The sequence below is a fragment of the Terrapene carolina genome, unplaced genomic scaffold, assembly GCF_002925995.2.
Source record: "Terrapene carolina triunguis isolate 2854851 unplaced genomic scaffold, T_m_triunguis-2.0 Scaffold558, whole genome shotgun sequence".
NCBI classification, from domain to species: domain Eukaryota; kingdom Metazoa; phylum Chordata; order Testudines; family Emydidae; genus Terrapene; species Terrapene triunguis.
This window is the reverse complement of record NW_020664909.1, coordinates 6,332,104-6,345,563: the sequence shown is the minus strand read 5'-3', so window position 1 is coordinate 6,345,563 and position 13,460 is coordinate 6,332,104. Positions and strand designations below refer to the sequence as shown.

The 13,460-nt window shown below is 43.9% G+C and overlaps 1 protein-coding gene across 1 annotated transcript in view; it reads left to right on the top strand.

Moving 5' to 3' along the window:
• The first annotated feature begins 200 nt into the window (after positions 1–200).
• Positions 201–13,460, top strand: part of IFT57 (intraflagellar transport 57) — a 33,349-nt gene continuing 20,089 nt past the window's right edge. The window contains exons 1-2 of the mRNA XM_024200337.2: positions 201–391; positions 8,972–9,134. Coding sequence (XP_024056105.1) covers positions 213–391; positions 8,972–9,134 — 342 coding nt within the window. The 5' untranslated portion in view covers positions 201–212. The remainder of the gene's footprint in view (positions 392–8,971; positions 9,135–13,460) is intronic.

The window sequence follows — 13,460 nt, the reverse complement described above, 5'->3', positions numbered from 1 at the left end:
GAGGTGATTGGATGAGTGAGCAGGGACGTGGGCCAGAGTCTGGGCAGTTGATTGGTGGAACGTAGGAGCCACAGCGGGGAAATGATTGGTGGCTCAGAGTAGCTGGCGTGGCGAAGAGGTGATTGGTGGAACGCTGGCGGGGCGTGGGGACAGGGGGTGGAGTTTGTTTCCCCGGTGACGCGCCTGGGCTGCGGGTCTGATTCTGCGGGCTGATGGCGGAGGAGGCCCCCGGCGGTATCCGCCGCGGCGCGGAGGAGCTGGAGGCGGCGGAGCGGGGCCCGGGCGCGGCCTATCACATGTTTGCGATGATGGAGGATCTGCTGGAGAAGCTGAAGCTGCTGAACTACGAGGAGGAGGCGCTGCGGCGCCACCACCTGCGGCCCTTGTCCAGGTGACCCCCTGACCCGGCCGGTGACCTCTGGCCCCGCTGCTGGCTCGCGCCTATGACCTGGGACCGTTCTCACCCGTGACGGGCAGGGGCTGCGTAGAAGATTCCCCCGCCCCACCCCCACACAGGGGCAGGGGACGGCGCCCCGGGAGCGGGGCCTGCCGGGATTGAAGGGGCCGCCGCCGCCCCCGGGGATCACAGCTCAGCACTGGGACGGGCTATGCTCTCCCGGGGGCAGGGGGCTGGTTGTCTCTCACCCTCCTCTCCGCGCTGGGAACGGGGGCAGCTGGGTCTGACCGCACCACAGTCTGGGTGCCTGGGGCACGGGGATGTACGGCAGGGTTGCCATATTTAAACAGTGAAAAAAGAGGACACTCCACGGGCGTCCCGGCCCCGCCCCAACTCTGCCCCGGCACCATTCCTACCTCTTCCCCAGAGTCCTTGCCCCAACTCCGCCCCCTCCCCTGAGCACTCCGTATTCCCTCTCCTGCCCCCCGGGCTCCAGCTGCTGCTGCGCTGGGGATTGCTTCGGCCCCCGCCGCGGTGGAGAACGGAGGGAGCCGGGAAAGTTGGAGCCTGGGGAGGAGGCGGCGGCTGCGCGCTCGGATGCCGCCGTCTCCAGGCCCCGGCAGATCAGCGGAGTTGTTCGTTTTGGCTTTGCTGCAGCCACCTGCACTCGGGGTCCCCTTACCATGCCTCCCTATTTTCCCAGACATGTTCGGCTTTTTGGAAATTTCTCCTGGACAGGGATTTGAGGACCAAAAAGCCGGACACGTCCAGGTAAATCCGGATGTATGGTAACCCTAATGTACGGGGGCCTCTTGACAGCAGCCCCCCCATCCCCCCCCCTACACATCCCCGGTGAGGGTAGGGGTGGTTTGCTGCTCGCTTCTTGGACGGGAGTGGGGGTTTGTCGTGGACCAGGACCCTGTTGTCCCTGGCCCTGTACAGCCTAGGAAAAGAAAGATGGTCCTTTCCCAAAGCATGAGGTGGGAGAGAACAGGTTCAGATGGGAAGGGGCGCACAAGGGAAGGGTAAGATATTTGTTAGCAGGATTGGCACTGGTTGCAGTACGCAGGCTGCCTAGTTATGCCCTGGTCTACGCTACAAACTTAAGTTGGTAGAACTACATCGCTCAGCAGTGTGGAAAATCTACACGTCTGAGCAACGTAGTTATACCAATCTAGCTATCCTTTCCCATTGTCATAGGTAGCATCTTCACTATCTTTTACAGAGCTGCAGCACTGTAAAACTATGCTATGTGATGGACCTTATGGTGGCACAGCTCTACTGTTGCAGCTGTGCTACTGTAAGGTCTCCTGTGTAGTTGCTCTGTGTCAGCAGGAGAGAGCTCTCCCCCGGGCATAATTAAACCACCCCCGACGAGCGGTGATAGCTGTGTCCCCCGCCGACTCAGCGCTGTCCACACTGGCACTTTTGTCAGTCGGGGTGTGGTTTTTTTACATACCTGACCGACAAAAGTTTTACCAACAAAAGTGCTACTGTAGACATAGCCTAAGTGTAGACAAGCCCTAACTCTTGTCAACTTTATTAACTTCCCCAAAGTCTTTTTTCTTTAAGTTTGTGTCTATTTTTAAAAATAAGTATTATGAGATATTCAGGTTTCATCTGCTTTGGATAACTGTACAGAGACTGGAGAACTAGTGAAATTATTACTCATACTGTATTAGTGCCCAAAGGCTCCCAATGGGATCAGGACCCCATCCTGTTGTGTGAAGTACTTGCACCTAAGAGGATGTGCCAGTTCCTGCCCTGAAGCGTTTAAAATCTAAGGTCTCAGTCTTACAGCTTGTTGTACACTGGCAGACTGCAGTGTTGTCAACTTTCATGATTTTGTCACAAGTCCCATGAAAATTGATGTGTTCCTTAAAGCCCCAGCTTTGGAGTCATAGGAATATATGAGATTCTCCATTTCTTTTTATTTATTTATTTATATATATATATAAAACAAAATCTAGCCCTTATAGTTCAGGCATAAAGTATGAAAATGTGATCCTAGTGCATCCCAAACATTCAACACACAGAAAGTAAATAAAAACTCTGTGTGTTTGTTTTGTTTTGGTTTTAAATCTTATTATTTTTAATGCAGTTTTGTGACTTCGGTGCCTCACATTGCAGTGGTGTGCACATCTCATACTTCTGTAGCCCTGTTCACATTTGTGGTGCATTGACTTTTGTTTGAAGCTTGAGCCTCTGGTGTGCATCCAGGGTTCTTTGTGCCTTGCTAGCTGGAGCTGCTCAAAAGCTCTCTGTTCATGGGGTATTGTGGGAGAACTTGTCTGTCCATCCTTTGGCCTTGTGTGGATGTGTTCTCAGCCCACCAGCTAAGACATTTCCAGGTCTGCATGTTCCCAGCTTTGTCCATTCCACCCAGAGACAGTCCAAGGCTCCAGCAATGGTGGAAGAACTTTTTCTGCTCATGGCTTCACTGTTGTTGCAGGACACACACACAAGGTCATTGAGACTAGTGGACAGTTCAGTGATGGTGTCTGTCCTTTTGAAGGTGGTGGCAACAGTTCTTAAAGGAGGGTACAGCCATGGCACCTGCAGCACATTTGACACACTTGATGCTTGCTACCATAGCTGAGGATTCCCCCTATGTAGACTCTTGCTTCTGGAGCAGGGCCACAAGCCCAGACTGGTGGAATCACATTGTCATGCAGACCTGGGATGACTGTCAGTGGCTCCAGAACCTTTACATGAAGAAATAGACCTTCATGGAGCTGTGTGAGAAGCTTTCCCTGACCTTCCAGTGCCAGGATATGCATATGAGTGTGGCCATATCATTGAAGAAATGGGTAGCTATTGTCATCTAGAAGCTGGCTACTCCACAATGCTACAAGTCTGTGGCTAACCAGTTTGGTGTTGGCAGTTTGTCTGTGTGGATTGTGGTTATAAAAATAGCCATACTGGCTCAGACCAATGGTCCATCTAGCCCAGTATCCTGTCTTCTGACAGTGGATGGTGTCAGATGCTTCAGAGGGAATGAACAGAACAGGGCAATTATCAAGTGATCCAGTCCCAGCTTCTAGCAGTTGGAGGTTTAGCGACACCCAGAGCATGGCGTTGTGTCCCTGACTGTCTTGTCTAATAACCATTGATGGACCTGTCCTCCATGAACTTACTTTTTTTTTTTAACCCAGTTGTACATCCCCGGGCAAGGAGTTCCACAGGTTGGTGTGTGTTGTATAAAGAAGTACTTCCTTATGTTTGTTTTAAACATGTTGCCTGTTAATTTCATTGAGTAATCCCTGGTTCTTGTGTTGTGTGAATATGGAAATTACACTTTCCTATTCATTTTCTCCATACCATTCATAGTTGTGAGGTGATTGATTACACCCACCAGCTTTGGGTTAATCACAGCCCTAATGTTCCTGGAATAATTGTTGGCTTTGAGGGAATGGGCTTCCCAAACTGCGCTGGGGTCATTGATGGTAGTCATATGCCCATAGTTTGTTATTTGCAAGGAGCAAGAGAATGTTAGCCACAAAGGGCACTACTTCCTAGTTATACAGGCCTTGGTCAACCGCAAGTGCAGATTCATGAACACCAGCAAGGGGTCTACTGGCAAGGTGCATTATGCCAAAGTGCTGAGGGACCTGGTGTTTACCTTTTTGGACAAGCATGCACTAGTCCCTCCAAGTGATAGGGTGTCTGTGCCCACTAATTTTAGGGGATCCTGCTTATACCCTTTCCTGACATGACTCATTAAACTGTACCATGACTTCAGAAGGCCTGGCAAAAGAAGGTTCAGTTTCAGGCTTAGTGATTGTAGGATGAGGATGGAGTGCACATTTGGCAGACTCCGGAAAGACTGTGCTGCCTTCCCAGTGTTACCAATATGATTGTGGCATGCTGCACACTGCACAACACCTGTGAGGCACGAGAAGAGCATTTTTGCTTGGAGTGGACTGAAAACGCTGCTGGTTTGCAGGGCCAATACAGGCAACCAGAAAGTGCACCTGTCGTTACTGGGGCTGGATCCAAACAGGCAAAGGATATCAGATATGCCTTATGTAACCTCATCCTAGGTTCACGTGGTGATGTAGATGGTGGTGTGTGATGCTAGTAAACTGTTATGGGCCTTGGATTTTATGTGCCACTACTATATTTTATGTGGGCTTTGCAGTATATTGAGGGCTTTGGTTGCTTGTATAAACATACTGCACTGGGAAAGGGGTGAAGTCAGCACGAATTGTGTAACCATTTCTGGTGATTTTGTGGTGGTGTTTGAATAAACAATGCAGGGTTTTTTTTTGTTTTGTATTGGAGGGCGTCTTATCAGTTAAAACTAGTGCTGTCGATTAATCGTAGTTAACTCACACGTTTTACTCAAAAAATTAATCGCGATCAAAAAAAATTAATTGCACTTAATCGCTGTTTTAATCATTCTGTTAATCTATAGAATACCAATTGAAATTTATTAAGTATTTTGGATCTTTTTCTACATTTTCAAATATACAGATTTCAGTTACAACACATAATACAAAGTATACACTGCTCACTTTATTACTATTTTTGATTACAAATATTTGCACTATAAAAATGATAAAATAGTATTTTTTCAGTTCACTTCATACAAGTACTGTAGTGCAATCTCTTTATCATGAAAGTGCAACATACAAATGTAGAATTCTTTTTGTTACATAACTGTACTCAAAAACAAATCAATGCAAAACTTTAGAGGCTACAAGTCCACTCACTCCTACTTGTTCAGCCAATCGCTAAGACAAACAAGTTTGTTTACATTTACGGGAGATAATGCTGCCCACTTCTTATTTACAATGTCACCAGAAAGTGAGAACAGGCATTCGCATGAGACTTTTGTAGCCAGCATTGCAAGGTATTTACGTGCCAGATATGCTTCATGCTTTGGCCACCATTCCAGAGGACATGGTTCCATGCTGATGGCGCTCGTTGAAAAAATAATGCCTTAATTAAATTTGTGACTGAACTCCTTGGGGGAGAATTGTATGTCTCCGGCTCTGTTTTACCCAAATTCTGCAATATATTTCACGTTATAGTAGTCTCAGGTAACTGAGCACATGTTCATTTTAAGAACACTTTCGCTGCAGATTTGACAAAACACAAAGCAGATACCAATGTGAGACAGCTACAGCACTCAACCCAAGGTTTAAGAATCTGAAGTGCCTTCCAAAATCTGAGAGGGATGAGGTGTGGAGCATGCTTTCAGAAGTCTTAAAAGAGCAACACTCCGATGCGGAAACTATAGAACCCGAACCACCAAAAAAGAAAATCAACCTTCTGTTGGTAACATCTTGCTCAGATTATGAAAATGAACTTGCATCGGTCCGCATTGCTTTGGATCGTTATCAAGCAGAACCTGTCATCAGCATGGACGCATATCCTCTGGAATGGTGGACGAAGCATGAAAGGACATATGAATCTTTAGCACATCTAGCATGTAAATACCTTGCGATGCTGCAACAGTGCTGTGCAAACGCCTGTTCTCACTTTCAGTGACATTGTGAACAAGAAAGAGGCAGAATTATCTCCTGCAAATGTAAACAAACTTGTTTGTCTGAATGATTGGCTGAACAAGAAATAGGACTGAGTGGACTCGTAGGCTCTACAGTTTTACATTGTTTTATTTTTGAATGCAGTTATTTTTTGTACATAATTCTACATTTTTAAGTTCAACTTTCATGATAAAGAGATGGCACTACTGTACTTAGGTGAACTGAAAAATACTATTTTGTTTTTTTACAGTGCAAATATTTGTAATCAAAAATATAAAGGGAGCACTGTGCACTTTGTATTCTGTGTTGTAATTGAAATCAATATATTTAAAAATGTAGAAGACATCCAAAAATATTTAAATAAATGTTATTCTATTATTGTTTAATCGTGCGATTAATCACAATTTATTTTTTTAGTCGCTTGCCAGCCCTAGTTAAAACCTAAAATTGGAAGCCCTAAGAATGTTTTCCACAGTTATATTTTGTGTAGGCAGTTGAGCTTCAATATGGATATAGTTTCATATGGATTCAGATTCTCTAATAAAACCTTTTTATAAAACTTGGACTTGTCCTACGTTATAACCAAAACAATTTAAGAACAAAGCATATTACAGTAACATTGAAAACCTCCTTTGCATAGATTTTTTTTTTTAAAGAGTCTGGTGACTGAACAGCATAACAATGAATGGAGAGGGCTAGTGAGTTACAGAGGTGGGCACTACAAGTATGCCCTGCCCCAGAATCTGACTGATCATCTGGAGTTTCTACCACCTGGTTTTCAAGCATCACCAGCCTGGCGTGGGTGAAAAGTTGGGGGGAAAAAACAATAATATGCTGAGCTAGGATGCACATGCTTTATAGCTGTAGAATTGACAGCCTTCCTCTCCCACCGCAGACAGCATACTGTGACTAGACAAGAAAATATAGCCCTCAGGGAGCTTTGTTGCCATTGGGACTTGTAATGAAAGTAGCCTGGGACACTGCAGCAATGCCAACAGCAGTGAAACTCAAAACAGCGCTCCAGCATGACAGTTAAAAACAGACCAGTAGCTTGCTAAAACATGCACTTGTGCCTGCTAAGACTATAACCCAGATCCCTTTTTGTAACAATAAGCATATTGTAAAATAAGCATGCTTTAGTAAATAATAATATAAACAAAGCTAGTTGCTTCTTGGTTGTTTTTCCTCTCTGGGAATCTGCCTTGGATCCCATGTGGTGTTGGGGAGCAGGGAAATGGCGCCACAGAAATGGCATGCCTTCTGTCCTCAACAGAAGTTAAATACAACCTCCTGCATGTAATATCCTCCAAAATAACAGTTTATATGGATCATAGCCCAAAAGGCCTCCCATTTATTATAACGAAGAATGTGTCTTCCACTTGCCAGGCACTGGGTCCTTCTGCATTGCCTCTTCCTCTTTGGGCTTCTTCCTGGGCCCATCTACGAACAGTTCATAGAATCATAGAATATCAAGGTTGGAAGGGACCTCAGGAGGTCATCTAGTCCAACCCCCTGCTCAAAGCAGGACCTAATCCCAACTAAATCATCCCAGCCAGGGCTTTGTCAAGCCTGACCTTAAAAACCTCTAAGGAAGGAGATTCCACCGCCTCCCTAGGTAACCCATTCCAGTGCTTGACCACCCTCCTAGTGAAAAAGTTTTTCCTAATATCCAACCTAGACCTCCCCCACTGCAACTTGAGACCATTACTCCTTGTTCTGTCATCTGGTACCACTGAGAACAGTCTAGATCCATCCTTTTTGGAACCCCCTTTCAGGTAGTTGAAAGCAGCTATCAAATCCCCCCTCATTCTTCTCTTCTGCAGACTAAACAATCCCAGTTCCCTCAGCCTCTCCTTATAAGTCATGTGCTCCAGCCCCCTAATCATTTTTGTTGCCCTCCGCTGGACTCTTTCCAATTTTTCCACATCCTTCTTGTAGTGTGGGGCCCAAAACTGGACACAGTACTCCAGGTGAGGCCTCACCAATGTCGAATAGAGGGGAATGATCACATCCCTCAATCTGCTGGCAATGCCCCAACTTATACAGCCCAAAATGCCGTTAGCCTTCTTGGCAACAAGGGCACACTGTTGACTCATATCCAGCTTCTCGTCCACTGTAACCCCCAAATGTCTAATATTTCATCTAATGAGGTTTCCTGCTAAATGTAAGGAAGTCTTTTTAAGAAATGTAAGATTTGAAAATTACGTATTTGTTTAGTATTCTCCTATGTGGGTTTATATTTAAATTTGGAATTAATTCTTTCCTGTTTTTTTTTTTTTTTTTTTATAATTAAGATTAACAAGCCTTTGATACTGATCTCTTTTTTTTGCGTATTGTTTTTCTATAGATTTATTATCAATTTTTTTCATGTGGCCACTCGTGAGAATTGAAACTAATTATTTTTATACCGCATTTTTTTCCTTTGGTAGATTTCTAACGTTTCACTATCAGTCAAATTAATGTTATTCTGTGTACAATTTGTTGGCAGGAACATTTTGCATAGACCCTTGCAAGGTGATCACTTGATGGTGATGTCTTTGGAATAATAGGGCCAGATTCTGAATTCACAGAAGTCAGTGGGAAGAGAATTGAGCCCACTGTATTTTAAGGGTTTGAGAGTGATGTAGAAGAGTTATTTGGGGTTTTATAAAAAGTAAGAGGCTAGCTCAATTCAGAGTAATTGAAACTGCATGAGCCCAATTGAAACTACTTGAGCAAGCTGGAGAGGGAGGACCAAGCTCTGTTTGGTTCCATAGGGGGCTCCAAAAACAACTTACAAATTATTACATCATTAAAACATACTTGTTGGTTGCTCATTCAGTCAAGGCAGGAAACGTGAACTGCATGTAAAACCTGTAGTCTTATAGAAATTAGTCTTTCTGTGTGTGTCACATACATGATAGATACCAGTGGCTTGGATGGTCTCATTTTGTGACCTTATTTATGGTGGAAGCTACTAAAAATGAATAGCTTATCACAAACTGACTTGTTAAGGAAACTGCTTCCCCATGCTGTTACCCTATAACTGAAGCATCTCAGGTTCAGAGAATCCCATATTTAACTTTTTTCCCTTTTCAAACAGGCACTACTTTGCATTGCCCACTAATCCCGGAGAGCAGTTCTACATGTTTTGCACTCTTGCTGCTTGGCTGATTACTAAAGCAGGACATTCCTTTGAACAGCCGCAAGAATATGATGACCCCAACGCAACAATATCAAACATACTCTCAGAGTTGCGATCATTTGTAAGTGTTGAACATATTTTTGTGTTTTCAAAAGTGTGTTAGGTGTGCTTATAAACTTCAGAAATGGTAGCAATTGCTTCTTCAATCTCTATGCTCACAGTTCTGAAGACTTGACAGACTCTTGTTATTTGTAGGTTTCATATCCTGAAACTTAACATGAAGCTTATAAAGTCTGGGGCCACTAATTCCCTGTAGTGAACTGCAAAAATGGCTTCATTCTACAGTAAGCTTTCTCTTAACCTTGGCTGCTATTGTCACTCACAAATCTCTGAGTAGTTCATAGATTCCAAGGCCAGAAGAGACTGTTATGATCATCTAGTGAGTCTGATTGCCTGTATAACACAGGTCATAGAACTTCCTCAAAATAATTCCTAGAGCATAACTTTTAGAAAAACCTCCAATCTTGGTTTAACAATTGATGGAGAATCCGCCACGACTCTTGGTAAATTGTTCCAATGGTTAATTGCCCTCACTGTTAAAAATTTATTCCTTTTTTCCGGTCTGAATTTGTCTAGCTTCAGCTTCCAGACACTGGATCTTGTTATACATGTGTTGCTCTCCTCAGGATACCCAGAACTGTAAGCAACTGTGGGTTCAAGCTGGAGCCTGAATGTCTTCACTGCTGTTTTATAGCCCCACAGCCCAAGCCCCTTAAGCCAGAGTCAGCTGACATGGACCAGCTGGGAGTGTTTTATTGCAGTGTAAACATATCCTGTGTTACCCCTCTGCCACAGCAACTGAGAGCTGTGCTGTTGCTAACCTGTGTCTCAGCTCCCTTTTGACACTCCAGTCTATCTGCCTTGCCAGTAAACCCAGCGAGACTCTGCCAGTCCAAACCTTGCCTTGTAGGTAACACTCAGTGAACCCCAGTTTCTCTGTTCCCCAGAAACATTTCCCTGCAGTTTCCAGTCCCTCACTGTAAACACACAGAAATTATTAAGGTCGCTGTCGTCAAAGAGGCAGAGCAGACATCAGCCTAAGTATATTATCAGCGCTATGACCTTTATCCATCAAACTTGTAATCTCATCAGAAAGACACATCAAGTTAGTTTGTACCTAAGTTACCACTAATTTTTAGTTCAATGAGCAGTTCCTCTTTATCGGTCAAGACAAGGTCTGCTACCCATTTGTGCTTATATGTTGCCTGCTTTAACCTGTAAATAACTTTTTCCTACTTAATAAATCCTTAACTAGTTTACTATAGAATTGGCTACCAGTGTTTGTCTTTGGTTGCATGTTGGATGCAACACATTTTGAGTTAGAAATTCCAAGGATGTTCTATTACCTGCACAGCATATGTCACTCAAATTGAAGTTCCCATGATCACATAGGTTTTTTCCCCCAAGACATTATACACCTCTACCCTGATAGAACGTGACCCAATATAACACGAATTCGGATATAACGCAGTAAAGCAGTGGGGAGCTTTAAAGCGCCACTCGAGCCTCGCTGCTTTACCACGTTATATCCAAATTCGTGTGGAGCCCCAGGCCCTTTAAATCCCCACCCAAGCCCCGCTGCTGGAGCTCTAGCAGTGATTTAAAGGGCTCCCCGCAGTGGCTGGAGCACCAGGCCCTTTAAATCACCGCCGGGGAAGCGGGTCCAGTCCGGCACGGCGTACCGGCTCTTACTGGTACGCTGTACCTGCCCGAACCCGATATAACGCGGTCTCACCTATAAGACGGTGAGATTTTTTTGGCTCTCGAGGACCGCGTTATATCGGGGTAGAGGTGTAGTTAGCTGCGTAAGAAGGTGGTCATTCTGTTCCCTTGTTTGATTTGGTGTTCTGTAGCAAACACCAACTAATACCCCATCTCATGCTTTATCTGCATTCACTATCGTTTTCTTCCAAATTATCAGTGACTCGGAAACAGGTAATGCCACTCTTTTTACCTAGAATGCCACTCCCCCTTCCCTTTTGTCCAATCAATCCTTTCTAAATAGATTGTAACTGTCATGCTGTCTGGAGTGGTTCACAGCCGTGAGTGCCATCCTCAGAGCAGACTGTCAAAGCAGGACAGGCACAGCAAACTGATGGTATGCTCTATAATTAGGTTTCACCAACCTAGTAACAAATGTGACTTCCTGGATCACTGTAACCGTCTTACCATGGAGTCACAGACAGCCCCTTGAGCACTCTAGTCTATCTTGCCATCCAGGCGAACTGGACTTAATGATAAATGGTCACTTAAACCAAAACTCACAAAATATTCAGGTTGCTCCCAGTCCCAAGAGACCGATCCCTTACCTCAGTTCAATTTGTACCTTAGATGTCACACCAAAGACAAACACTGGTAGCCAATTCTACAGTAAACTAATTAAGGATTTATTAAGTAGGAAAAAGAGTTATTTACAGCTTAAAGCAGGCAACATATAAGCACAAATGAGTTACAGTCTGTGGTTCCAAAAGGTGACCGAGATGCAATAATCTGTCCACTGAATGTTTTTTAGGGCTAACCCAGGTTGACCCGGGGGGGGGGTCGTCTCTGCTTTTTGTTTCTTAGCTCAACCCCTATGAGAGCTCAAACAGCAAAGAGAGATTCAATTTCTCCTTGTCAGGGATTTTTATCCAAACTGATGGGATGAGTTCATGTGTAGGTCTCTCCCTCCTGGAGGGAGTATGGAATGAAATCAACAAAGTCTCTGTCCTTTGATGCTACATGATACGTCATGTGCCTTCAATGGGCCATGGATGAGCACTTTACCTTAATCAGTGCTCCTTTTCCTGTTTGGTGAGTTACACAATTATAGAGGTTTATGGTGCAAATACTCAAGATAATCTCTATGTCCCATGGTATAAAGTTATAAGTGATATATGCATCCTACCAGCATTTCATGAAGTCTAAATACTAAACACATCCTTAGCAATTTAACATCTAATATCTATTTTAGTAATGCCAACACACAGGAAAGCAAGACTGGTTGCCAGCTATGCATCTGTAACTGTTCAGTGAGGCCTGGGGCCATGGCACAAGCTGGCACCTGGTCTGCCAGCATCACCATAACCATTGATTTTAACATTGCAATCATGTGAATCATTGCACCAGGTTTCAGTAATGCCATCTAGATTAAATTTATGATAATTAAATGAGTGATTCCAATTGCTCTTATTTGTTACCTACGCTCCTAGCATTGGTGTATAGGCAATTCAGGAATTTTTTATCTTCATGTTCTTTGGTTCCTTGAAAAATTTTGTTCTCAACCTCCCTCTTTGTGCGAAGTGAGTGTTTATATTTTCCCTCTTTTTAAACTTCCCCTTTTGTTTTTAGTTTAACGCCCTCCTGACTACACTAGACAGTTTGTCCCTCAGGAGATTAGCCAATCTTCTAAGGGGAGAGAGTGCTAAGTTTGGATGGCCTCCACCTCAGTAGAAGAGGAAGCAGTGTTCCACGAAAATAGTTGAGTTTAGCATTCTGTAAAATGGGTTAAATCAGACGTACTTTTTCCATTGCCACAATAGATACATGGGAAATACACTGCTATATAGATACTGAAGATTTTTCTCTTAAACCCTTGTACAAATGTTAATGTTCCTACTCCTGTTGAAATCAATGGTAAAATTCCCATTGATGTAAGTGATTCAGAATTAGGCTCATACTTTGGAGTTCTTTCTTCTTCTATTAAGGAATAAAAGTCAGACACAAACTGCTCTGTTGACAGGAACTATTGGGAAATGTTTTTCCAACAAAGAAATTAAAAGAGTTAAAATTGAATTAAAAGAAAGAACTGATGAGGATAGATATTCCATGGACAGCAACTAGAGGAGGGTTGCAACCAGAGACAACCAATAGCTATTCAAAACCTATTGGAAAAAGCGAAACTGTATAATGAATACTCTATTTTAAAATGTTTAAAGTGCCATCCTATGGAAGCGTCTAATAATGGAGCATCTCCTTGGAATGGTAAGGATGCTCTTCCATAAACAAAATAGCAACTTATGCAACTGTTCCTTCTCTAGGACAGTAATAAACAGAAAAATTATAAACAAGAACATGAGCAAACTGTATGCTGGTGAGAACCTGCTGCTTCTCCTCCCATGCCCTATTTTCTACTCCGTTTGTTCCTTGCCTGTTTTTCATTTACCCCTACCTGCCGCCTTGCCCATTCAGCTGCCTTGCAGATCTTGATTCTCCAAAACCATTGTTGCCCTCTCAAAGATACTCCCGGGACTCCCAACTCTCATTAGCTATTGATTTCTCCCTCCCCATATGGCTGCAGATTTTTTCCCCAAGGATGCATGTGTGTGGGGGGAGGGGTCACTTGAGGGGTACCTTCTGTGCCATTCTGTTAGTTTCTTTCATAAGTTGTGGAAGTTCCTATCAATGT